Source organism: Myotis lucifugus, unplaced genomic scaffold (assembly GCF_000147115.1).
Source record: "Myotis lucifugus unplaced genomic scaffold, Myoluc2.0 scaffold_3, whole genome shotgun sequence".
Taxonomy (NCBI): domain Eukaryota; kingdom Metazoa; phylum Chordata; class Mammalia; order Chiroptera; family Vespertilionidae; genus Myotis; species Myotis lucifugus.
Window position 1 is genome coordinate 567,378 of NW_005871051.1, and position 25,612 is coordinate 592,989.

A 25,612-nucleotide genomic window follows, 5' to 3' on the forward strand; every position below is an offset into this window, starting at 1 on the left:
GTTGATTTTTCTTTGTTAATGGCATTTAAATATATAAAATAAATATCAAAAATAGAAGTCTTTGTTTTACTATGGTTGAAATATCAAAAAATTTCGTTATGTGACACGACACCAGAGTTAAGTTAGGGTTTTTCAAAATGCTGACACGCCGAGCTCAAAAGGTTCTCCATCACTGGTCTATTCCATGCTTCCACGTCTCTGGATCCACTCCGTTCAGCAGTTTATTTTGTTCATTAGATTCCACATACGAGTGAGATCATGTGATGCTTGTCTTTCTGACTCAGCAGCCTCATTCGTTAGGAAACTGGGACACCCGCCCTGGGCAAGCGTGGTCCCTAGAAAGCTTTCGGCATCTTAACCGAGGAGGGAGGGAGGGATACAAGTAGATACACGTGTCAGGATGTGCGTGTGTGGAGATGAGTGGTTCTCTCTATACGCTCTCCGACCTGCATCATACAAGTCTTATGTGATCTGTGTGTGCCCTGTATGTTCCACGGGTCTATGAGTGCAGACACGGACACCTGTTAACTCCCGGATAAATCCATCAGCCGCTTGGTGAAGAGAACTCAGACGAAGCCTTGCTTATATTCACATCGTTCGTTTGTTGTTCTGTTTGGACTTCGTGATTGAGTGCCTGTGGGGCTTCTTCATGAACGTGCATAGGTTTTGATATCTTAGCGGTGAGATTCCCAGCCTTTTGTCCTCATGGCGCAAGTGACTTTCATCGAAATATTCCTCTTCCATTTCTTGTTCACCCATTGCTATTCCACAAGACTTTCTTTCATAAAAATATTACACAATTATATGATTAGGTAATCCTATATAATAAAAGCCTAATATGCAAAGCCACCAAATGGCAGAATGACCAGTCGCTATGACGTGCACTGACCACCAGGAGGGCAGACACTCAACACAGAAACTGCCCCCAGCTCGCAGGCCCCAGGCCAGCTAAGGCAGGTGCCAGCAGGACCCCCCACCACCCCCCCCCATAGCTCCGCCATTTGACCCACAGATTGGCCCTGATCGCCGGCCAGGCCTAGGGACCCTACCCATGCACGAATTTTGTGCACCAGGCCTCTAGTAATTACATAACAACATATATTATTCCCAGCCTAGTACGAGGTACCAGAGAATTCAGAGTTAAATTAGTTATAATTCTTGCCTTATCAGGAGTTTAAAATCCTCAGAACCATAAACCATCGCTATCACCCCTTTCCACTCCTTGTAGAAATGAGTTCTGATCTATATACTCTGCTCTAGTGGCATTTCTTACAGGACATTTGTCTATTAGTGCAGTTTATTCGGTTAAACCCTAGAGATTCTACCACTTTTCAGTTAGAAGAGATTTTGACTTCAAAGACTTCATCTTTTGTCTGTCTGATTGTTGATGAATTTTAGGATTCAAGTTACATTCAAACTTAAATGTACATATGTGAAGTATCTATCAGTTAGAGAAATGACGGACTAAGAATTGATTCTGAGCAATGCTCTTGCATCTAGCCACCCCCCCCCCCCCCCCGCCTTGCCTTTTACAGTACAGCCCTCGTGCCTTATTTTATAACTGGACGTTTGTACTTCTTAATCCCCTTCCCCTTTTGCCAATTTTAAATGCCAGTGTTTTTATGTCTAAAATGGCAGTGCTTTTCAGAATTTTGTGTACACGTGAAGAGTACCTGTTAGTCTTAAATGAAGCCATTTCATACCCTTACGGTGCACATGGGCGACATTGTCATTGAGAATGTGACGGCTGGATTAATATATTCATAAAGTATCACTTTGGAAAATGCGTACAATTTTATGCTGTGATTGCGAAGGTCATCTTTACTTGGTCCCTGTAATTGTCAACATAATTAAAAACCTAGACTTGGAAATGTGGAGGATGATAATTATTGATATCTCCTCAGAAATAGTGTTGTTGTTTTTTTAAATGTATTTTATTGAACTTTTTTTTTTTTTTTTTTTTTTTTTTTTACAGAGAGGAGGGAGAGGGATAGAGAGTTAGAAACATCGATGAGAAGAGAAAACATCGATCAGCTGCCTCCTGCACACTCTCCCACTGGGGACGTGCCCGCAACCAAGGTACATGCCCTTGACCGGAGTCGAACCTGGGACCCTTGAGTCTGCAGGCCGACGCTCTATCCACTGAGCCAAACCGGTTAGGGCTAGAGTGTTTTTTATTCATGGATAGTATTACATAAAGTTTTGATTTGGAAAAATATCTAAACCTTTAAGTAAAAGTTCAAATTTATTTGGACTTTAGTAGAGGAGAACTAACAGGAGGTAAAGGGGGAAGCTTTGTGGGGTCACTTTTGTTTCGCGTGTCCAGCGTGATGCAACATCATGAAAACAGTCTTCCGAACCATGCTGGGTCTTGGAGCTTATCTTTCCTGGCTTACTCCTCTCTTTAAAGAAATTAATATCTCACGAACTACTTAAGGCAGAGACCCAGTGTTGTGTCAGGAAAACAATTATGAGTTGTCTCCTTTAGACAATGAGTCTTTGTTTGGGAGAAAATGACTCTTAATCCTGGCTTCCAAAAATAAGTTATTAAAACGAGCCCAGTATTAGAATTCTGGAAGGTAGTTAAGAATCTGAACACAGAAATTTTTATAGAGAACTTAGATATAAGTATTCCTTGAGCTGTATTTAAAAATTACATCTGACTTACTTAAATGATTTTATTATTTTATTTTTAACAGGTTTTTATTTATTTTAGAGAGAGAGGAAGGGAGAGGGGGAGAGAGAGAGAGAGAGAGAGAGAGAGAGAGAGAGAGGGGAACATGGATGTGAGAGAGAAAGACTGGTTGGTTGCCTTCTGTATGCATCCCTACTGGGGATTGAACCTGCAGCCTGGATGTGTGCCCTGAGTGGGAGCCGAACCAGCGACCTTTTGGTGCGTGGGACAACATTCAGCCAACGGGGCCACACTGGCCAGGGCTTAAATGATTTTAAAGTTAGTAAAAGTGATTTGTAATTTCAGTATAACTTAACCCACATTTATATCTCAGTAGATGTTGTGGGTTTGTGTTTATGTACAATTTAACAGCCACATGCTATAAGTCAAATTCAAATTCTAAAGATCTGTTCCTGATGCCTTTTTTTTTTTAATCAGCAATGATCCTAAGAGAACTGTTTCCATTTTATTTTGTCTATTAAAAGGTCTCTGAGATGCCAAATTAATTTCAGCAGCCACCAGAGTTGACCCCCTCGCCCCCCCATGGCATTTTGCCCCTGGAATCCATCCTGGACCCGAAAAGGGTTTCCAGAGACCTCAGTGGTCACGTGTCTGAAGTGTGAGGCTTGGGGCCATAGTGAGCTCAGTAATCCCTGAAATAAAGGAACAGCCTGACCTGGACTTTTAACACAATTTGTTAATTTATCTAAAAGAAAACACCTTTTCATTGAAAGTGTGTGTGTGTGTGTGTGTGTGTGTTAAGGGACAGCGCCCTTTGGAGGAAGGGCCTTGCGAAGATGACAAGACCTGTTCCTGGCATTGCAAAGGTGACAAGACAGACATTCCTCGATTACCGTCTTTAAAAGGAGACAGCAGAAACCAACCGTCACAGACCACCACAGGAGCTGTGTGGACCCCTGGCATTAGACAGAAAGCAAACTGCAGGAAGACCGACCTCCAGCCAGTGCAGAAGCGCCCGTCTCCCCCCACAGCTCCCAGGCTCCGCGAGATGGTTCGCTTCCCTGCACCACACCTGCCAGCCCTCCAGAAGGAGTCACCTGAGGCCTTGGGGACTTCAGGGACCTGCGTACATGCTTGGTGCTCATTGGTTCCTGTTCGTGACTTGGGGTTTGCTCAGAGGCTAAAGCAGCAATGTTCAACCGGTGGGCCGCAAGAATTTTTACAACAGGCGATGACTATTTAGTGAGGGGCACGGACCTCTGTTCTCTTCAATGGTTAGATAAGAAAATGACAACACAACCATAGCCGTCCGGCGTGAATGCCCCGCCTTGAACCATAAATGTACAGGTCATACAGCAGAGTTGCATCTCCTTGGTCACGTTGCGTAAGAAGGTTGCGTCTGATGGGTTAATTCTGGGTACCAGAGATCCTTCTATGCCAGAATTGGAATGTGAGGGTGCATCTGACTGGTTAATTCCAGGTACCAGAAATTCTTAAATCAGGTCTAGGCACCTGAGTTTTTAAAAAGTCACTTTGGAGCAAAAAGGGTGGGTAATTACTATTTTTTTTTTTTTTTGGTAAATCAATCCAAATTATACCTATTTTTTGTCAGATCGGCCAAAAATATATTTGTTGGTGTGCCGTAGAGCTTTAGTAATTAGCTTACGTGCGCCGGGAGATGAGAAAGGTTGGAAATCGTTGCCCTAACGCGAGTGTGTGGGCCATGTGCCCAAGTGGCATTCCAGTTCATTCATTCTCATCAGCAGCGGGACGCGGGCTGGAAGCCACCTGCAGGTGCGTGCAGTGTTGAGATTGGCCCCTCATCCTCAGAGTCGAGGTGCCGTCCCTCCCCGGGAAGGCGCTCCTGCTCGGGGACCGCCACCGAGCAGAGCCTGGAGAGAAAGCCGACGTGGGGGTTGGTTTCCTGGCAGTTGGCAGAGGCTTCCTCCCGCCGGCACCAGCAGCGGGCGGTTCCCAGAGCCTGATGTGGAGCATGAGCGTGGGCAGCTCAGCCAGAAGCACCTTCCAGGCAGCTGGGCCTGGGGAAGGCACACACTAGGTCCTTTCCCAGAGTTCCGCGGTGCACGCGACCCTCCAGGAAGCGCTGTACAGAAGGGACCCTGTTTCACTCCGTCTAACTCACGGTGCACACCCCACCCCAGTGCATCCACGTTAGACCTCCTTTTCCCGGAACACCTATGAGCATTTCTCGGAACTTGGTATTGACGGGGTCAGGTTCCCCCTAGCCCAGCCGTGGGCAAATTATGGCCCACGGGCCGGATCTGGCCCGTTTGAAATGAATAAAACTGAAAAAAAAAAAAAAAAAGACCGTACCCTTTTATGTAATGATGTTTACTTTGAATTTATATTAGTTCACACAAACACTCCATCCATGCTTTTGTTCCGGCCCTCCGGTCCAGTTTAAGAACCCATTGTGGCCCTCGAGTCAAAAAGTTTGCCCACCCCTGCCCTAGCCGCTTTGACTTCGTGGTTAGAGCGTCGGCCTGTGGGCCCAAGGGTTGAAGGTTCAATTTCTGGTCCAGGGCTCACACCTTGAGTGGACACTCCATCCCTGGCCCTGGTTGGGGGCACTTGCCTGAGGCAACCGATCGATGTGTCTCTCTCACATCAATGTTTCTCTCTCCCCTTCCCCCCTCCCTTCCCGTCTCTCTAAACATCAGTGGGAGAATATCCTCTGGTGAGGATTGAAAGACAGGATCTCTAGGGGCCGGTGAAGAGGGGACCTGGGCTGAGAGGCGTGGGAGGATGAACCCACCGGAAGCCAGTTGTGTCCACCTTTGAGCCCAGAATCCGTGGAATGCGTCAGATGCCGGCTCTTTCTCACCAGCTCACCTTTCCGAGCTCCGAGTGAGCTGTACCCACAACCGAGCCTGGGAGGGCTATGTTTCCTGTCACCAAACCCTTAGATCAGCTGCTCAGTTTTCTAATTGAGTTGAAGAGTCGTTAATTTAGTCTAATGGTGAGCAAACCTGTTGGATTTAGAATAGTTCTTTAAACATTTTTAAATATCTTTGGTAAGGATACCAGGTTACCAAGCTACGTTGGGCTTGAATCAACTTGTATGATAGAGTCATTTTATGTGAACGGCTGCTTTAAGGGATTTTGTGGGCGCTGTCACTCAGCAGATTGTTTAGTGGCCCAGGGATAACCTTTAAGCACAATTCCCGTTATAGCTGAATTCATGTCATGTTGTTGAATAGAAAGGACAAATATTTTAAAAGACTAGAGGCCCTGTACACGAAATTCGTGCACTCGGGGGCAGGAGGATCCCCCCAGCCTGGCCTGTGCCCTCCTCACGGTGTGGGAGCCCCACGATCGATGGCCCCAAAGAGGTAGGCTGGAGCCGGGCGGGGGGGGGTCCCTCCTCCACGTGAGGCGGCGGAGACATTGGGACCGGCCTCCTCCTTGCTGCACGGAGCCTTGGGACCCCCAGACCTTGCTGTGCGGAGCGGCCGCCGGGCCCCGCCTCCACTGTGCGCACAGCCATCTTGTGACGGCGTGAGGGCATCACGGCGTCAGGGTGTGACGACCACCTAGGCCAGTGGTCGGCAAATTGCGGCTCGAGAGCCACATGGGGCTCTTTGCCCCTTGAGTGTGGCTCTTCCACAAAATACCGACTTCTGTGCATGGGCCACGGAGTTTCAATCGGACTGTACGTGCACGCCCGCAGGTGCTATTTTGTGGAAGAGCCACACTCAAGGGGCCAAAGAGCCGCATGTGGCTCTCGAGCCGCGGTTTGCTGACCACGGACCTAGGCTGTTATTAGTATAGATTTCCAAGGCATTATGTACTTGCAGGCATAGAGGCATTTGAAACACTATTTGTGTTTCCACTTTCTTCCCTCTAAATTTTTTTTTTTAATTTCAGCCTAATTTGTTAACATGGCTTCTTTTCACCCACAGAGGCCAGCAAGCTTGTCATGTCCTACGTGGCGGCCGTGTGTGGGAAAGGGGCGGAAGTCAATCAAGTCAAGGAGCAGCTGTTACAGTCCAACCCGGTCCTGGAAGGTAGGCCTCTCTGTGTGCGCAGCGTGGACGCGGGGTCGGCGCGGCGTGGACTGGGGTCCGGTTTTCAGGGCACTCGACCCCAGGGGCTACAAGCACCCTGATCTAGAGGGTTGTTTGGTTCAACCCTTTGTTCGAAGCCGTAGACGGTCAAGATTTAACGTGTTTAATGCAGGGCTGCTGTGGGGTTGGGGTACCCCCAGCGTAGGGGTTACTCCGCACTGTCAGGCCTCGCCCTCTTCCACTTTATCACAAGGAGATGCCACGCACCCTTATCCCCCAGATGTTGGAATAAGAGTCACAAAAATACCCTGACTTTGTGAAAAGCAGAGACTGAAACATCTATTTTGTTGTTACTGATCTTTCTTTCCCCCGAGTAACGTAACAAATAAAGAAGCTGTTGTAGGAAGTGCCATATCTTCCTTATTCCAGTATTTGACTTGTGTAGTCCCTGTTTTTTGCCTTGAAGTTCGGGGGCTGCCCATGTTGTTGCGTGTCTGCGTGTTTGTGTGAAGAAGGCCGCGGCCTAAAGGAGCAGCTCCGTGGACGCTGTAGTTGGCCTCCCTGGTTAGGATCTGGCCCTTGCGCCGCTGGTGCTCGAAGCGAGGCCCCGGGCAGGAAATGGGAGGAAGGCCTCTGTGGGCATGCGCTGTCTCGTATGGGAACGCTTCACTTCCCAGCTGGAGCCGCTCCTGGAAATGAACATCTAGAACAATGCTCTTAGAAAAACAATCGAGGAATGTGTCTCAAGTGTCTGAGGGAGCCCTTGTCTTTGAGCCTGTGGCTCACCGTCAAAGACGCCAGTGTTTGGAGCTGGGTTCAGCAATGTGCAACTCAGACTTGTTTGATGAAAAGAGGGTTTATGGCTTGCAAAGGCCGCCCTGAATAAAGTTTTTTTGAAGCAATTCCTTCACTTGCCCTTGACCTTCAAGCCACAACACACGGCCTTTTATGCATCGGCCTCTGGAGCTGGACTTCGGGGCCGCGCAAGTTAGTTCACTTGGCACCTCGACATGGCCACACCCCCCGGGAAGGACTAGCCTGAGAAAACCCCAAATTATGTCCTGGTCCTCACGACCCCCGGGGATCCCTGGGCCGGCACTCACCGTACTCATGGTCCTTATTGCCTTACGGCCTTTCGGCGGGTGGACGTGCGATGGAAAGGTGGACTTCAGCATCCTTTCTGGAGTGTTTCCTGTGTCAGGTTTCCTTACTCCGTGTAGCACCTGTTTGCTTCGTGTTAAAGAGAGAATTCGGTGTCAGGGGACCGACCACGCCACACCCACCCCAAGCTGTATCTCTGCCCTGAGAACTGCCTTGTTGACTTTGTGAATTTGGTCTTAACTGAGGAGAACTGACCTTTAAAAAAAAAAAAATCAGAAACGTTTAAAAAGCCAGCGAATGTGCCCTGGCGGTTTAGCTCAGTGGATAGAGCATCGGCCTGCAGACTGAAGGGTCCCGGGTTCGATTCTGGTCAAGGGCACATGTCTGGATTGTGGGCTCAATCCCCATAGCGGGCATGCAGGAGGCAGCTGATCAGTGATTCTCTCTCATCATCATTGATGTTTCTATTTCTCTCTCCCTCTCCCTTCCTCTCTGACATCAATAAAAATATATTTTAAACAATAAAAATAAAAAGCCAGCTAATGTGAAATATAACACATCAGGTTTGGCTGCCGAGTATCCAAAGTGAACTTCAACTTGAACACACACTTCCTGGCCTGGTCCCGAGGCTGCTCTCAGCACTCGGAGCTTTTAGCCCCGAGTTATCGTTTGAGCTCTTGCTCTCCAATCCTCTTCTCTCCGTTGGATTGCATGAGGTGATGGAGGCTTCCGGAGATGGGATGCAGGTCTCTCCACCTGAACATTCATTTCTGCTCACGCATCATCGTGTCTCAGTCCTTGCCAGCTGCCGTGTGGCCCACAGGTCCCAGTTAACAGCCGGGGACGGGCCAAAACGCAGAATTTCATGCCCTGAGCCCAAGTCTGCGCCTTCACAAGCCCCCTAGGCCGTGGGTGTGCACGGTGAAGGGTGAGGCGCACGGCGGGGCTTCCAGACCACGGAACAGGGATCCTGGCTGCTCACGTGGCGTATTTACTCTACTTGGTCCTTCGCTACCTTGGCCCAGATGGCTCTTCCCTGCCTTGTGCACAGCTTGGTGAGGCAGTCCTTCTACCTGACGACCCTGTGAGCCGCCCGCGCTCCACGGAACACTCTGCCTGGGTGGCATCAGCCTGTGGTTCTGAGGCGCCCTCATTTGAAAGGGGGCCTGTGGGGGAACCTGGCTCAGAAGCAGTGGAGATTGGATGGAGCCCACTTGGATTTTGAGTCATGGGCCAGTTTGGCTTTCTTTTTTTTATTTTTTATTATATATACACTGAGTGGCCAGATTATGACCGGCCAGATGATTATGACCACCCCATCAGTACAATGAAGTGAATTAGTTATGCAAATAATAATAATAATAATAATAAAACCTTGAGAGTATTTGCTTAGGAACTTTTCAATATTCAGTATTTTTGGAAGTGTCAATGAAGTACTGATGGGGTGGTCATAATAATCTGGCCACTCAGTGTATATATATTATTGATTCAGAGAGGAAGAGAGAGGGGGAGAGAGAGAAACATCAACGATGAGAGAGAATCATTGAGCGGCTGCCTCCCACATGCCCCACACTGGGGATGGAGCCCACCATCCGGGCATGTGACCTGACCGGGAATCGAACCGTGACCTCCTGGTTCATAGGTCGACCCTCAACCCCTGAGCTACGTTACGCCAGCCGGGCTTGGCTTTCTTTATATTCCAGAAAGTTTCGCTTAGGTCTGATGGACATGTTGAGCCTACTGGCAAGGATGATGGTTTTCGAATCTCTTCGTCTTTCTGTTATAAATAGCTTGACTTCAAATTAATTAAAAATTTAAAGGTTCCCGGGGCCTTATTTAATCCGGAGACCTCAGCCAGTTCCACACAACTTTTGGCAATCATAAGTAGTAGTTATCTCTGAATTGACCTTATCCGCTGAGGATCATGGTGAAGGGCTCAGAAGCCGTGCCTGCTGGCCACTCCATTCACTGCTGTCAACACTGTTACCCGATCCCGAATCAAACGAGACTGAGTTACAGTAATCCTGGGGAAATTCCATGAATCAGGAATGACGCTCTTTTTCTATGAACTTAGAAGACACGGGAGCTTTAGTGGACTCCTGTTCAGTGTGCTTCTGTGGAAATTTTAGACAGCAGCGCCACTGCTACAAGTTGTATGTCCTAGGATTTATAAATTGCAAATGTGATAGTTGCTGTATCTTTCTGCGTGAAATGACTTCCTGTCCATTTAACCATGCATCAATTCCTTTCTTCCTAGCTTTTGGAAATGCCAAGACAGTCAGGAATGACAACTCCTCGCGATTTGTAAGTATTTGTAAAGCACAAGTGTTAACCCTGATATTTAGCTCGTGCATGTGTGCACAGCCAGGAGATGTTTAATATTTCCTCATACGCACATGTGGAAACTGAGAACACCATTGCTGTTGAAACCCGGGAGAGTTTTATACGGACTGTTCTTTGCTTTCTGGAATTCCCCTTTTTCCGTTCTTGGAGTGACAAGCTATTTTTCCCCCCATGTTTTCTCATCACCGATCCTAAGATTCCATGAGCAATTTAAATGAGGCTATTTAGAATAACTCTTTACTTGTCTAAATTTTGGTATTTGGAAATCATAATTAAGAATCAGAAATTAAGTAGAAGGATAAACTGAGTTCGTATACTGTACCGGGTCTGTCCTTTGTACAGTAATACCAGGACGGAAGGAGGTGTATTCTCAAGCTCAAGAGAGATCCAGTCACTAGGATTGGCAGCTAATGGGGGCGGGGAGAGAGGACTGAACAATAAAAGCTGAAGCTAACTGTTGCTTGGCGTTGGCTGAGTTGGAAAATGCTGATTCCGCTGAGAGAACTTTCCGGCTTCGTCTCCCATCATCTCTGCATGACTGCACATCTGCCCACCGGACTCTCCAGCTGGACCCCGCCCCGTCCTGGGTCTTTCCGGGGACACAGACCTGCCTGGAGGCAGCAGGGGAGCATGCCTCGTGTGAGGCTAGCATTCTGAAATCGGTTCCTTCTTTCTGTTTATTTACTGATGGATTTTAGAGAGGGAGAGGGAGAGAGAAGCATCGACCTGCTGTCCCACATATGCATCCATTGGTTGATTCTGGTGTGTGCCCTGACTAGGCCTGAGCCCCAAACCTTGGTGTATTGGGACGATGCTCTAACCAATGGAGTTAACCCGGCCAGGGCTTGAAATCGCTTCCTTTTTTCTAGAGTTTAACCGGTTTTATGTTAAAAGATCAGTGACTTCATAAGCTCTCTTCTCATACACGACTTGGGACCGATTCTGATCTTTGATGCCTCTTTGCCCAGACCCTCCCCGCCCTTCCTCTTCCCCTCTGTCAGCTCCTCTGCTGTTCCTGCGTGGGGTTCTCAGTGCTGCAGGCGGGAGCGTGGCCCCCGCGGAGATGGTCGATAGCTTGGAGAGTGGAACGTTCCGGTCCCAGGCTGCGCGTTTTTCTGTTGGATTAGCCCTGCCTGGCCCTGCTGTGGTCACATGGCTAATCTCATTACATAAATAGAATGAGCAGCAACGGGAGCGTGGGCAGAGAGAAGTCATTCCAAGAGGTCAAGCTGCTTTGTGGAGATTTCATGTTTTGCTTTTTGCCAATGACACACGCTTTACAAAAAACGTTTGCAAATATAGTTAGTCCATAGACCTTAAACATCGAGAAAGCCATGTTGCTCAGAGTCATTACTACTTTCACAACTGAAAGGCTTGGCTTATTAAGTAAACTCAGAGAAATCCTATTATAACAGAAGCGTTAGGATATGAAATTAATACTGGATTATAGGCTGCATCGTTTCACGCCCAGGTCTTAGTAATTTCTCTACTGTGTGCGCAGTGACCATATATAGCAGTGTTGATGAGTCATGGAAATTGCATTTCCTTTGACAGTGTGTGACGGGTTAACCCAGAATGAACTTCTTTTTTTTATAAATCCTCACCCGAGGATATTTTTCCATTGATCGTTAGAGAGACTGGAAAGGCGGGAGGGAGGATAGAAACACCGATGTGAGAGAGACACATGGACAGGTTGCCTCCCCATGCGTCCTACTGGGACTGGGGATCGAACCTGTGACTGAGGTCCGTGCCCTTGACCAGGAATTGAACCCGCTACCCTTCAGTCCATGGGCCAACACCCTAACCACTGAGCAAACCAGCCAGGGCTAGCATGACCTTCTCAATCTCTTCACGGAGATACTTGGTCGACCCCGTGGTGGTCTCATAGGCATGCTCATTGTAGCTTACCCTTTAGACCAGTGTTCCCACGGAGGGCCGCACTCCTGGGCTTTGAATCCTCGTCCCTTCTCTCTGACCTTGTCCATCCGCCCAGGACCTGTCATGGTGACTCGCTGCCTCGCTCTCTGCTCTGCTTACTCCCCCCTTTTGCTGCGACTCCTGCTTAAAGCCACCCACGTTGCTCCCCGATGCCTGCCACCTCCTATCAGCCACACCGGGCCTTGTTTTCTTCTAGTCCATTGCACACTAGCCAGAGTGGACTTATCAAGAGGCACGTGTGACTGTGGCACCTTGTTTGGGAACCTCTGTGACCCGGCGTGGCTGTCAGGCGCACATCTCCATGTCGTGATGGGCTCCTGCTTCCCTCCCCATCCTCTAGGAGGCCAGCTCTTACGCCTGCTCCTTCCTGCTCTCCCCTCCTTGTCTGCCTGGCCTCTGACGCTGAGGGCAGACTTCCTGCTTTTCCTCGGTCCCTTTTCTCCGTGCAGAGCACCGGGGCCCAGGGTAGGAGGCACCGCATGCACAGTACAGTCCGGTGTGTCTCTCTCCAACCCCGGAGGCTGAGGGTGTCTGAGGGCAGGAGCTGGGCCTTGGTTGCCCTGCTGACTGCTTCTGTAGACCTTTACTTAATGACTACTCAGTGAGGGCTTTATTTTTTAAACAAAATATTTTTATTGATTTCAGAGAGGAAGGGAGAGGGAGAGATAGAAACATCAATGAGGAGAGAGATCATTGATTGGCTGCCTCCTGCACGCCCCCTACTGAGGATTGAGCCCGCAACCCAGGCATGTGCCCTTGCTCAGAATTGAACCTGGGACCTTTCAGTTCACAGGCTGATGCTCTATCCACTGAGCCAAACCGGCTGGGGCTGTGAAGGCTTTAAAAGGCCAGGATAACGAGAAGGAGAAGGCAGGAGAGCGTGTGTGAGCTAAGAAAAAGTCACAAATCGCATGTTGACTGGGTGCCATGCGATCCTGCGCCTTCTCCCTCACCATTATTTCTCAGATAGAAAAGTGTAAGTCATTCTCTGGGAGAATGATTTACGAACCATCTCTCGGGCTGTTACGAAGGTAGAACACGAAGCAAAACCAAGGTCTCCTTCTTCGACCAGCACACCCTTTTCCGAACAAAAAGCAGCTGTCGGGGCCATTCTCTCCTGCTGGTTACTCTTTAACCAGACAATTACAGAGCAGTTCTGTAGAAATGACCGTGTGAAACGCCATGTGTGCGTCCCTGTGTGTAACACGCCGTCTATAAAGTATAACAGGAACCCGGTCATAGATGGCTGTGTAATCTAGATCAAAGCCCGAGAGGAATACTGAGCCGTCTTTGATTCTGAGCTGGTCGCCCGCATGGTCCTGTATTTGATTTGAGTGGATATAAAAACAAGACTTTAAGTGTTCCCCGGGGCCAGTGTGTTTGGAGTTTCTGGCCACGGCTTACACGTATTTTGCCTATAAAAATGAAATAATTCATCTTCCCCACGAATGCATATACAAGGAATACTTATTTTCCGCAGTTTTATTGTTGAATGGAAGACGCACCCCCTTCAGAATTTGAAACATATCTGAAGTGGAAAATTTACATGGCGGCTGAGATGATCTGTTCTTGAATTAGCAATGGGATATGCTAGTTTGGAGCTAATGGGGTATTTAATATGAATTATTCATGGAGGCATATTGTTGTGCGTCATGGTTACATAAACTGTGTCTTTCTTAATTACATTTAAACAGATGTATGAAGGGCTTACGCTGCTGCTGTTCTCTGAGAGGGTACGCTGACTGAATGTTTTGAGGGGATCTTGAAAACTCACAAAGTCTTTCTTTGGCAGGGCAAATATATGGATATTGAATTCGACTTTAAAGGCGACCCCTTGGGAGGAGTGATTAGTAACTGTGAGTATCTTATTTGAATTCTTTTAAAGAAGTTTAGAATAGTAACACGTGTGTTTAAAATGGAATATTGTAGATACTTGGATCTTTAAGGGATGGGTGTCTTCTTATACTGCTTAGACTGTTAACCTATAGGTTTCAGCTTGTCTTATATAATTTCTAAATCTTTTTTAAAGATGACATAATCTTTACCCTGGAAAAACTTTTTAGGAGTCTGCTGAAGAAATAGGTATTAGTCCAACGGTATTTTATTGCTGTAGCCCTTAAGCCAACCCAGTAACGAAGAAGATCCCCCAGCGGTTTTTTTATTTAACAAACCCAGCCCTACTCTAGGCTGGAGGAACGCCACCAGGTGGTTAGTGGTTAAGAAACCTGGGCAAACTATACAACTGGTTTAAAAAAATTAAATCACTATTCATAGAGCAACCTTGATGGGCTGGGGTTTTCTCATCTTTGAAACCATGGGATTAAATTGAATAAATTGTATGGTTCTTCTCATTTCCACCATTTTATAGTTTTTAAGTAGTTTAATTTTCCATTTATTTTATTTTTTAAGCTCTATTTTTATTGATTTCAGAGAGGAAGGGAGGGGGAGAGATAGACACATCAGTGATGAGAGAGAATCATGGATCGGCTGCCTCCTGCACGCCCCACACTGGGGATGGAGCCCACAACCCAGGCATGTACCCTGAGCGGGAATCGAACTGTGACCTCCTGGTTCATAGGTTGATGCTCAACCTCTGAGCCACGCTGGCCGGGCTAGTTTTCCGTTTTAGTTTGCCTGACGACACAAGGTATGTGCCATGCGTTGAGATTATCCACATTTGCCAAATTGCATAGTTATTAGAGAATATTTCCAGCAGTAAGTGTTCATATGAAATTGGTTGGATTAAATGGTTTTATATGCCCAATAGGGAAGCAGGAGCACTTATGCTGACCACGTATGGTGCCCAAATCAAGTGACTGTAAGCCTGCCCAGCGTGCTAGGCCGGCTCCCTCCCTTCACGGTGCCTGGCGGCCGCTGGGAGCTGCACAGGAAAAGGCAGGCCCAGTTCTAAGACCCCCATGAAAGGCACCGTTCGTTTTTATTCTGAAATATATTCGTAAATCTTCAGCATTGACTTTGTACAACACAACTTAACTTTAATAATACACGATTTTTTTAAAGTGAGGATACGCTTGCTGTTTTCATTATAGAACTTGTATTGAAATGTTCTGGTTCTGAAATGATTGATTCGGTATTCCTTTTGAGGACGCTAGGAACATGTTTAAGGGTTACTTTCTTACAAGGATTGGACAGTAACGTGGGTCTTACGTTTTGAGGTGTAAGCTCCACACGGCATTGCCTGCCTGCCTGCCCTCTCGTGGTTACGGTCTCCATGGAGAGTAAACATTAAACCCTCAGTGCTTTCCCCGTTAGGATGACTGTACCCGCGCGAATGGGTTTCATATGGTGGTGGTTACTGTCTGTTCCCACAGGGAAGTTGTCTTGGAATTTGTGGTAGTGGGAACACCCTGGTGTTTCCGAGGATCCTGTGCTGGGGAGAGCAGAGGGATACATTAGTGGTCAGAGCAGGAGACTTCGCTGCGTAGACGGGCTGACTCAGAGGTGGTCGCGGGGAGCGGCGGCGGCTGGCCTCCGGGACGGGGGTGAGCACTGGGCAGACCCCTCTTGTCCTCTCCAAACGAGCCAGCATCTCGTAACCTTGGAAAGAAGACGAGGCCGGCCAGGCTGTAGGAAGCACATTTTGCCTCCTTTTCCAGCCGCCGCCGAGTGAAAGCACAGGTTACCTCGGGAAGGGTACGGGTCCCGGGGGCCGGCTGCGGACCAGCCAGTACAAAAGAAAGCCAGCCGAGGGCTCTTTTCCCGGAGGAGGCGGGCTGTGCCACGGGTCTCACCCGAATCGGAGACCATCGCTGAGGGTATATCATTAGGAGACGGGTTCAAAACACGGAAAATGGCAAACATTTGCGTCATTTGAGAAGATAAAACATGGAAGCACGTCCAGATGTCTGTTTGATGTGAGATAATACTTGTTTTAAAGAAATACTTTTATTGATTTCGGAGAGGAAGGGAGAAGGAGAGAGAGGGAAGCATCAGTGATGAGGGAGCATGGGATCGGCTGCCTCCTGTGAAGTACACATTTCCACGTGTTTCTGGGGTTTGCAGTCTTTTCGCTGGAAGATCATAAAGAGCAGACTGAGCAGAATGCCTTAGTCACCAGAGCTTTGCGTTCTGGCTCTATCGCATGGTGACCCTGGCAGGCGAGCCTCCGTTTCTCACCTGTGAAGTCGGGATTCTCACAGGACTGCCGGGCGGGGCCGGGTGGAGTGTGATAAGGACGGAGCAGCAGCTGCTGGGGGAAGGTCAGGGAAAGTTCCCTCCCCTCCCCTGGCACCGCGCGGTGCACGTGGCATCTGCTTCCTCCTTGAACGTGATCGCAGTCACCGATCGAATCAGGCCAGCTGCCGGGTCAGGAAGCGCACGGGCCAGCATTCCTTCGCACACGCCGCGCAGGGAATGCTATTCTTTAACTCGGTGGCTGTCTGCTGGGTCGGGAAGCCGTGGCCGTGACGAAGCGCCGTTGTCTGCGAGCAGGCCGGCCGGTGTGCTGCTGGGCCCAGTGTGGCCCCGCCACAGGCGTGGGAAGTATCGGGGTCTTGAAGAAGGACCGCAGTTGGCTTGTTGGCATGGGATGGGATGAGTGGCGCCAGGCCGTTATCTGTCCTTAGCGTTACGGTGTCACTGTCGGGCGGGCGAATGCGTGGGGGGCGTGGCAGGGTCCTTAGCACCAGGGGGAGCTGGGGGTGGGCTCTGACAGGTGAGGGACACCTGGCCACTGCCCTTCCACCCACCCCGTGCTCCAAGGACCTGGGCATCGCTCCGTGGGAAGAGCTGCTGCTGTGGGTGTGGGCGGCGGGAGCGATGTGAGCAGGGGACCCTGTGCACCAAGAGGAGAAGGTCTGCCTGTTGGTAGCCAGTGCCCAGCTCATCCCCAGATGGTGCCCGGCACATGGGGTGAGCAGTGAGCGAGTGGACGGATGACTGAGGAGTTTGTGCGTGGATGGGCGAGGTAAGCTGAAGGGTTTAGTTTTTATTTATTTTTTATATATTTTTTTCTTGATTTCAGAGAGGAAGGGAGAGGGAGAGAGAGATAGAAACATCAATGATGACAGGGAACCATTGATCAGCTGCCTCATGCACACGCCCTACTGGGAATGTGCCCACAACCAAGGTACATGCCCTTGACCCGAATTGAACCTGGGACCCTTCAGTCTGCAGGCCGAAGCTCTTTCCACTGAGCCAAACCAGCTAGGACTGTAGCGTTTGTTTATATAAAGGGTGTCCCAAAATTCACGCAAGAAGTAATTTTGATAGAAAATACAGGTTTATAATTAAAAATTGTAAATTTTTTATTGATTCATAAAGCATACAGTATAGGGTTATGGATGGAATAGCACATCGGGTAAATGGCCTCCACGATTTTGCTGGCACATACGCAAAGCCGTGGTCTTCATTGTCCCTGCTCCTGGGCCATAATTGGTACTTGGTAATGCCTATCAAATTGAAGGGATTGAAATCAAAGGGCAACAGATATTAGAATCTGATTCAATAAACCAAGTAAAATTAGGCTTTTATTTTTTGTTGTTGTTGTTAATGCTCACACAAAATTCAAATCTTGGGTGAATTTTGGGACACACTTTATTTTTTAATGTACTCGAGTTACTTTCTTCCAGGCTTGAGGAATTTCTGTAAGGATTAGCTTCTCCACGAAGGGCCTGCCCCTGCACGGTGGGTTCTTCCTTCTAGAACTGTGCTGGTGCTCTGAGCCACGGGATGAATGAGCTCAGGCCGCCTCTCAGCCTTCCCCTTGATTCTGTCTTCTGTTCTGCACTCAGTATTGACCTGCTAGTTGCCTGAAATGGCCAGTCCCTCGAGAGGATGGATGCTGCGTAATCTTCCGTCACTAAATGTTGTCTCCCTGGTGCCTTCCATTTGTTTTCTTCCTTTTGGCTCAATAGGAAGCCTCGTTCTGTGAGGCCTTGGCCGCCATCCAGGTCGAACGACCGGGGATGAGCGTTTAAAAGCGCCACAGCGTCCTGTTGCTAGTAGTTTTGTGTTTATACACTTTTGTTCTTTGCTCCTCAGCCCACTTTTACGTTTCCTTGAAACCCATCTCCTCCTCCTGACCGTGACCTCCTGGGTTTGACCCCCTGGGGCTTGGCCTGCCTCACGTGTGCACTGAACTTCACCTGGACAGATGCTGGGTGGATCCCACTGCGCGCATTAGGGAGCTCAGTGCCATTTCCAGAGAAAGGGCACAGCCTCTCTCCCTGTGCATTTTTTGGATGATGTTTAAATTTTTCTCTTATTAGAAATCCAATGTTTTTGTTCTCTAAATTTAGTCCTTGATAATGGGATCACTAATTCAGAATTTTATAACTAAATTTGGCCTTTGCCAGAGAATTCCCCCACCTTCTCTTTCCTTTCCTTCCTTTCCCTCCTTTCCTTCCTTTTCCTCCCTCCTTCCTTCCTTCCCTCCATTGCTCCTTCTCTCCCTCCCTCCCTCCTTTCCTTCCCTCCCTCCCTTTCTCCCTCCCTCCCTTCCTTGGAGAAAGTTTGAAAACTTCCAAATTTGCAGGATGAATAATTATCTGGAATCATGAAAGTATGCTGTCAAATACCACCAAGTTGCATTAAGTGAGACCCACCTTGGTCCTCTAAGACGTCAAGCTCTCAGGGACAATCGCTCACTCTTCCCGGTGGCGGGCCAGGTGGCGGGCGTGTGGTGCACTGCGGGGCCTGCACCTGGGTCAGGTGGCCTGTCAGTTTTTCACCTGTGAAGTCATTCCTCATAGGATGGTGGAGGACTCAGTGGGAAAAGTCTATAAAGCACACAGTCAGATCTCACAAATTTTAAATGATTTATTATCATAATTACCTAGTGGGTTAGTAAAGCCACACTCCATTGCTTGGTTTGACTTGCAAGGCTATGTGTTGAAGAAGCGAATGTCATGCCACGTTAAGAGACTGCTGGTTTAAAGCTTATTGTCTCTAGTCAGGTGGTGGCGTGTATTGTTGAACTTACCTTGCCCATCACTGTTGTCTGAAGGGACCCTGTGTGTTTCGCTGGGTGGCTTCAGTTAGGGTTGCGTTTCTCCCTGGAACTAGAGCTGAAAATGTACCACCTGTTATTTTTCTATTAATACGAAACGGGAGGAGACAGGGAAAGGGGAACAGAGAACCGTGGTGGATGCCAGAGCCAAACTGACCCTGCCCTGGGTTTGATCCCTCTCCTCTTAGACCTTCTGGAGAAGTCGCGCGTGGTGAAGCAGCCACGGGGCGAGAGGAACTTCCACGTCTTCTACCAGCTGCTCTCCGGCGCCTCCGAGGAGCTCCTGGGTGAGTCCCTGCTCGCGCCAAGTCCCAGGGGCCAGCGTGCCGGTGTGTGGATGATGCTCTCATCCGCCGAGCCCCCCGGCCGGCCCTGTCACAGCATCTTCCAGAACATTCTTTTAATTTCTTTTTTCTCCTTAAATTTTTTTCTAAATTCAACTTAAAAACACACACACAACTTCATTGTTGAAAGTATGACAGATGTCCCCCTTCTCCCCCATTGACCTCTCCCAGGCCGGCCCCGCCCCCACCCCAGGCCCTCACCACCTATTGTCTGTGTCCACGGGCTATGCCTGTATGCATACGAGTTCTTTGGTTGATCTCCTCCCACCCGCCCTCCCCCCCGCTGCCTCCCCTCTGAGGTTTGACAGTCAATCCAGAGCATTCTTTTAAAAAGTGTCTCACATGCTTTCCCTCCTTCTTACACGTTTTCCATGACCCCTGTTGAGGTGAAGAACATAGGGTGTTTGCTTTGATTACGCGCCAGCGTTGGTTTGATAGGTCCCTGTGCTCCGCCTGTCTCAGGTGGCTTCCTAAAAGCTACGCATTGGGGGAGGGGCTAATTATGACATAAAACGGTGAGATGGACGAATGCCTTTATTCCCCATGGGGGGAGGGAATGAGCAGGGAGCAGCAGATGCCTACCTGGAGGAAAACATGGTTCCGTGAAGACAGAAAAATAGCGGGAAGACGTTTGCAACTAGAGTTAAAAACATCACCTCTGGGTATCTGAGAGAGAGAGTTAATTTAAGCGCATCAGTGCAGTGCCCGAGCGCAACAGCCAAGCGAGGAAAAGTTTTAAACAAACGGTTGAGACCAGAAGAGCTTTGGCAAGTCAGCGCCACCTGGGGAGACTCCCCTCGCGGACGGTCAGCAAAGGGCACGGGAATGACTCCGCGTGTCCACTGCACGCGCATGAGGGGGAGTTACTAGAAAGGGGGGAGCCCGCAGAGGTGTCGGGCTGGTCTGCTTCGAGCTTGTGGGTGTTACCTCACAGGGAGGACATCTTCCCGGGGGACCCCAGAGAAGCCATAGAATGGTCAGCCTCCCGCCCAGTACACCACTTTTTGGAACGTACCCCAATGAAATAGTTCAAAGGCACCCCCAACACATTGTGTAGGGGGACACTTATCCCTGCCCTCTATTTAGTATAACCTGGTGTGGGAATGGCTAGGCAGATATCCTGTTAAAATGAAATAGTCCAGGGAAGATATTTTCTATTGTAAACCTATGGAAAGGGCCTTCCCATTAGGAATAAATGTGAAAAAAAACTATGAACAACACCGAGAAAGGTGATTTTAGAAAACTGCTCTTATTGATATTTGGGCACCAGTTTTTCTGTTGGCTTAACACAGAATTTAAAGTCATTTTATCTGAAGGGATAAGGAATGAGAAGTTAAAGATGGTTTGGGTTATGGAAGTGGCTGATCGATTTGTGTGTGCAATTCAACAGAGAAACTGAAACTCGAGCGGGATTTCAGCCGATACAACTACTTGAGTCTGGACTCCGCCAAAGTTAATGGCGTGGACGATGCGGCCAACTTCAGAACCGTTAGGGTAAGGGCACCCTTTCCATTCCTCTTTAAAGTGGGGAGCGCTTTACCGCTCAGTCGGAATTGGTAACGGAATTGAGTTTTCTTCCATGTGTAACTCGTGCTCCATAAAGGCTCAGAATTCTACAAGACCTGCTGTGTTCTGATTGGCTGTGATCTTTTCACGGGCCCAGACATCATGCGAGGTGAAGGCCGTGCCTTATGGCAGCGAGCGGTTTTCCTGGTCATCGCCAGGAGCCTCTGATTGTATGAGTTTGGGGTCCGACTCTTTTGAGGCTGTACTGAGATTCTGACTGTTTTCATCAGCACAGCCCAATAGTTCATTTTCAGGCATGAAAATTTGACATGTTCTAGGATCATATGAAGTCAAAACTATTTTTGAGACAGAAAGTTGTGTTTTTAAACAGTTTCTGAGAAATGGTGACCAAACCGGGATGATTAGCCTTTAGAAAAAGTCTTTTAAGTTCTGGCCTGTTTTACGTTCCTGCAGCACTTTGACAGTCACTGCTCTCAGGACGTGCCGTGGTGACTGATGTTTACTTCCACACGGGGGTGGGCAATCCTGGAGGAAACTGGATTGTCATCAGTTCGTCTCTGGGAGGACTTGGGGTCTCTCCCTGCTCTCTCTACCGTTGCATATGCTTGGATTCTGGGTTGCCTCGTCATAACCAGATGAACAGACAAGCTGGGCTCTTCTCGAAAAGAAAGCGTTTCTCCGAGTGTGTCATTATTAAAGAAGGCGAGGCCTGTGGAGTCCTGCACACAGTTTTGAGACGTGGGTTCTAGACCAGCTCTAAGGACTCTGCCTGGCAGATCGTTGGCACTCAATGCAAATTCATGACTGGACAGATGTGCCTTATTACCCACAGGGCCTTGGGTCAGTTTGCAGACTTCATCTGTGCAAACCACAGGTTTTCTCATGTGTAAAGTGAACGAGGAGGCTTTTCTGTAGGGGGTTATGAAAGGTGTTCTTTCCAGCAATAGAGTTCCAGTATAAAAGATAGATGTGTATATATACACACACAGAAATGGAGTGGGAGCCCAAGGCTCAGCTCCCAGCCTCCTCTATCTTCCTGTTTACTCTCCCCCCCCCCCCGCCCCCGCCTTTGTCACAGCCCATGAGGTGCCCTGGGGCTCCCAGAACCTCAGCTCGAAACCTTTGCACAAGATAAAGCCCCATGTGGGTGCTCTATCCAGTTTGTTAACAGGCTTTCGTTTGGGGAAGTTTATTCCTGGACAATGTTGTCTTTTTGGTGGTTGTTGTTTTTGTTACTTCAGAAACAAATGTGTTATATGATTCATTTAAAAAAAAAATAAAGAACTACAGACAGGAAACGGGTGTTTGTCCCCCCAGAATGCCATGCAGATCGTGGGCTTCATGGACCACGAGGCCGAGGCTGTCCTGGAGGTGGTGGCCGCGGTGCTGAAACTGGGCAACATCGAGTTCAAGCCCGAGTCGCGAGTGAACGGCTTAGACGAAAGCAAAATCAAGGATAAGAACGGTAAGTGCGTGCGGAATCAGCTTCGCCCGGCAAACGCGTCCTGAATCTCTGCCCACAGTTTTCAATCCGGAGAGTAAACCTTGCTTTCGATCGGTTCGAAAACAGCTTTGTAGTGAAACTGAACAGAAACACGATGACAGCTGAGTTTTGAGTGTCTTGTGCCGTGTGGGTTGCATGTGCCCTGGAAGGAACTCCTGAGCCGGGAACATGGCTCTGAGCAGCACAGGCAGTCACGGTCTGTCCTCCCCCGACAGAGCTGAAGGAGATCTGCGAGCTGACGGCCATTGACCAGTCGGTCCTGGAGCGCGCCTTCAGCTTCCGCACGGTGGAGGCCAAGCAGGAGAAGGTGTCCACCACGCTGAATGTGGCGCAGGTGGGTGAGCACAGCGCCAGACGGGGGTGTTTCGGGGGGTTGATAGCTTTGTATCGGGGGTGCTTGAATTTTATCCTCAGATTATTGGGTTACCACTTATCAGTTCTCTGGCTTGACTGGTCATCCAGAGTGTAATGAAAAATGGCTCTGAGAAGAAATGTGGAATAAAAGAGCTGCAAATATATATATTTTTAAATCTTATTTTATTGAAGGCGAGCACTGTGGTAGTCGGGGGTATGCTGAGTTTTTCTTTTTCTTTCTTTTAGGCGTATTATGCCCGGGACGCTCTGGCTAAAAACCTCTACAGCAGGTTGTTCTCGTGGCTGGTGAATCGAATCAACGAGAGCATCAAGGTACTGAGCCTCTCCAGCAAATAGATCTGTGGTCATAAATGGTACTCGGAGTGGAAACATTAGGCGAAAAGATACCTTAACTTTATAATCAAATTATTGGCTACCACGTATCAGGATTGTTCCTTGAAAAGGATTTCCCTCCCGTAGGGTTGACATTTCTCAGGGGTTCTGTGTTGCTTTGCCACGTCATGAGCAATCTCTCTAGCGAATAATGATCTAACGGTCTTTGCAGGCTCACTCTCAGCGTCCCGGCCCCTCTGCCGACTCATTGGACACCCTGCCCGGGAGGTCACATGACCCCTTTTGTTAACTACCGTTCTTCCGTCAAATGAGGCGATTGGCTGGGCGGCTTTGAAAGACCCTGCCTGTTGTGGGACTTAGCGATTCTTTTCATAATTAAGCATCCCTACTGCCTTCCTTAAATGTCGTCTGTTCATAGCGACCGGTCATTCCGCTGTTCGGTTGATTTGCATGTTAGGGTTTTATTGTATAGGATGTTCTTTGCTGTGCTTTTAGTGTCAGTTTTCACGCCTAAATTAACCATCACTTTGAAACTTTTGAAGGCACAGACCAAAGTGAGGAAGAAGGTCATGGGCGTTCTGGACATTTACGGCTTTGAAATTTTTGAGGTAAGCTTTGTTCCTATTTCTTGTATTATCTTTGTTAATTTCAAACAGTTGGGAATTAACTCTTCCATAGACAATGTGTATATAATTAATGTAACTTCGAATCAACAAATGACCTCTGTGCAGATATGACAGAACATGTGTGTGTTTGGGTGTGTGTTGCGTGCAAAGAGAGGCATTTTGGAGACACTGCTGTGTGTAACAGAGCTTCCTGTATTAGCACCTGACTTTTGAAATGGCAAATGCAGAATTCTTACCGGGAAATTTCCAACGAGTGTGTGGACATGATGCCTGAGGGCGTTCATTTATTTGTAAGTGGTTTGGAAAGTGAGGCAGGACGGTGTCCTGAAAAAGTCAGGAAGGGACGGTTGAGTGCTGGCCTCGCCCAGCAGCGCCGGGTACTCCGTCTCTGTGGGATCCTCCCGGGGGCTGGTTAGAGGGTTTAGTGGGTGTCACCGGCTGTGATCCTGAGGACCAATTTCCGGGGGGCAGGACGAGTGCTCCCTCTGCAGGGAGCTCGCCGCTGGGCCCTGCGAGTGAGGGTCTGCTGCCGGCGGAGGACACAGCCTGTCTGCTAGGAGAGTCCGTCCAGGAAGCTGATTCTTTTTGTTTTAAATCCTCACCTGAGGATATGTCTTGTTTGTTTTTATTGATTTTAGAGAGGAAGGAAGACACACACACGCGCACACACACACACGCACACACAGACATCCATGTGAAAGAGAAGCATCAATCGGTTGCCTCCTATACCTGCCCCGACCGGGGACCGAACCCACAACCCTTTGGTGTAAGGAACAATGAATGCTCCAACCCCCTGAGCCCCGGCCAGGGCTGGCTCCCTTTTTCAAAGTGTGTTTGCTGCCGGCCTATCCGAACAGAACTCGGGTGTTCCGGGCGGAAACATCCTGGAACTTGGCTCTGGGTGGGATCCCCGTCAGCGATCCAAGAATATTCTTCCCTTACGGCTCATTCCCGTTTCTCTCCAAGCCCGTCTTCCGCACGCGGTTCCATCAGCCTTTCTCCCATCTCTCTCTCTAAAATAATAAGTGCCTCCCTTAGGAGAATGAAATGAAACTCAGAGCAGTGCTGACCATCTCACTCGATTCAGCTCTTCCCTGCGTCCTTGTCTGGCGGGAATTAGAATGGACAGGGGGTTTCACGGGGAAGTTAATTAGTTGTTCCTGTCCTGGGGCCCAGCGCAGGCCATTGGGGTTGCACTGGCCACTTTTCACACTGGAGCTAGCTTCGGGGGAGTAGGGGGGCTGGGGGGGCTGGTCGTTTTGCATCGGGCATTCCTTTTCCATTTCTCTCCCCGAAACACAATCCAGGAGTTGGGCGACTGTCGGTGTAGCCTGGCCAGTTCGTCTTGCGATTCTAGGATTTCTTTTCTGAACTGTTGTAAAAAGGAAAGTGATTCTAGGTACAGGCAGCATCTGCTGTCCCAGTTTCCATCATTATTCTTGCCTCACATTTTAAAGCAAAGCCTATTTTAAAATATTTAGGGAGAGCTCTGCACCGCTGTGTTTTGTTCTGTGCTTTTTTTTTTTCATCCTCACCAAGGATGTTTATTGATTTAAAAATAAAAATTTCTTTTGAGAGGGAACGAGAGAAACATTGGTTGCCTCCTGTCCATGTCCTGACCAGGGACCGAACCCACAGCCTTTTGGTGTACAGGATGGTGCTACAACCAGCTGAGCCACCAGCCCAGGCTATAAAACCGTTATTTCTAAAATTTGCCACATTTGAGTATGTACCTGGAAGAACAATGTTATACGATAATTAAAGGGAAGTTTTCTACAAGTTTAGCCAGTCATTTAATTTTGTAGATGTCTAAAAAGAACAATATTTATTGTTAAATGTTTTTCTCTTATTTTGAGGATTTTTTTTAAAAAAAAATTTACTTTTTATA

At 48.5% G+C, this 25,612-nt stretch overlaps 1 protein-coding gene across 3 annotated transcripts in view; it reads left to right on the plus strand.

The window, feature by feature from the left end:
- Positions 1 to 6,560: 6,560 nt before the first annotated feature.
- Positions 6,561 to 25,612, plus strand: part of LOC102425287 (unconventional myosin-Ib) — a 59,771-nt gene continuing 40,719 nt past the window's right edge. For all 3 annotated transcript variants that reach the window (XM_006082357.2, XM_023759703.1, XM_023759710.1), the window contains exons 1-9: positions 6,561 to 6,663; positions 10,022 to 10,068; positions 13,838 to 13,901; positions 19,204 to 19,302; positions 20,750 to 20,853; positions 22,204 to 22,351; positions 22,606 to 22,724; positions 22,991 to 23,077; positions 23,641 to 23,706. In XM_006082357.2, coding sequence (XP_006082419.2) covers positions 6,576 to 6,663; positions 10,022 to 10,068; positions 13,838 to 13,901; positions 19,204 to 19,302; positions 20,750 to 20,853; positions 22,204 to 22,351; positions 22,606 to 22,724; positions 22,991 to 23,077; positions 23,641 to 23,706 — 822 coding nt within the window. In that variant the 5' untranslated portion in view covers positions 6,561 to 6,575. The remainder of the gene's footprint in view (positions 6,664 to 10,021; positions 10,069 to 13,837; positions 13,902 to 19,203; positions 19,303 to 20,749; positions 20,854 to 22,203; positions 22,352 to 22,605; positions 22,725 to 22,990; positions 23,078 to 23,640; positions 23,707 to 25,612) is intronic.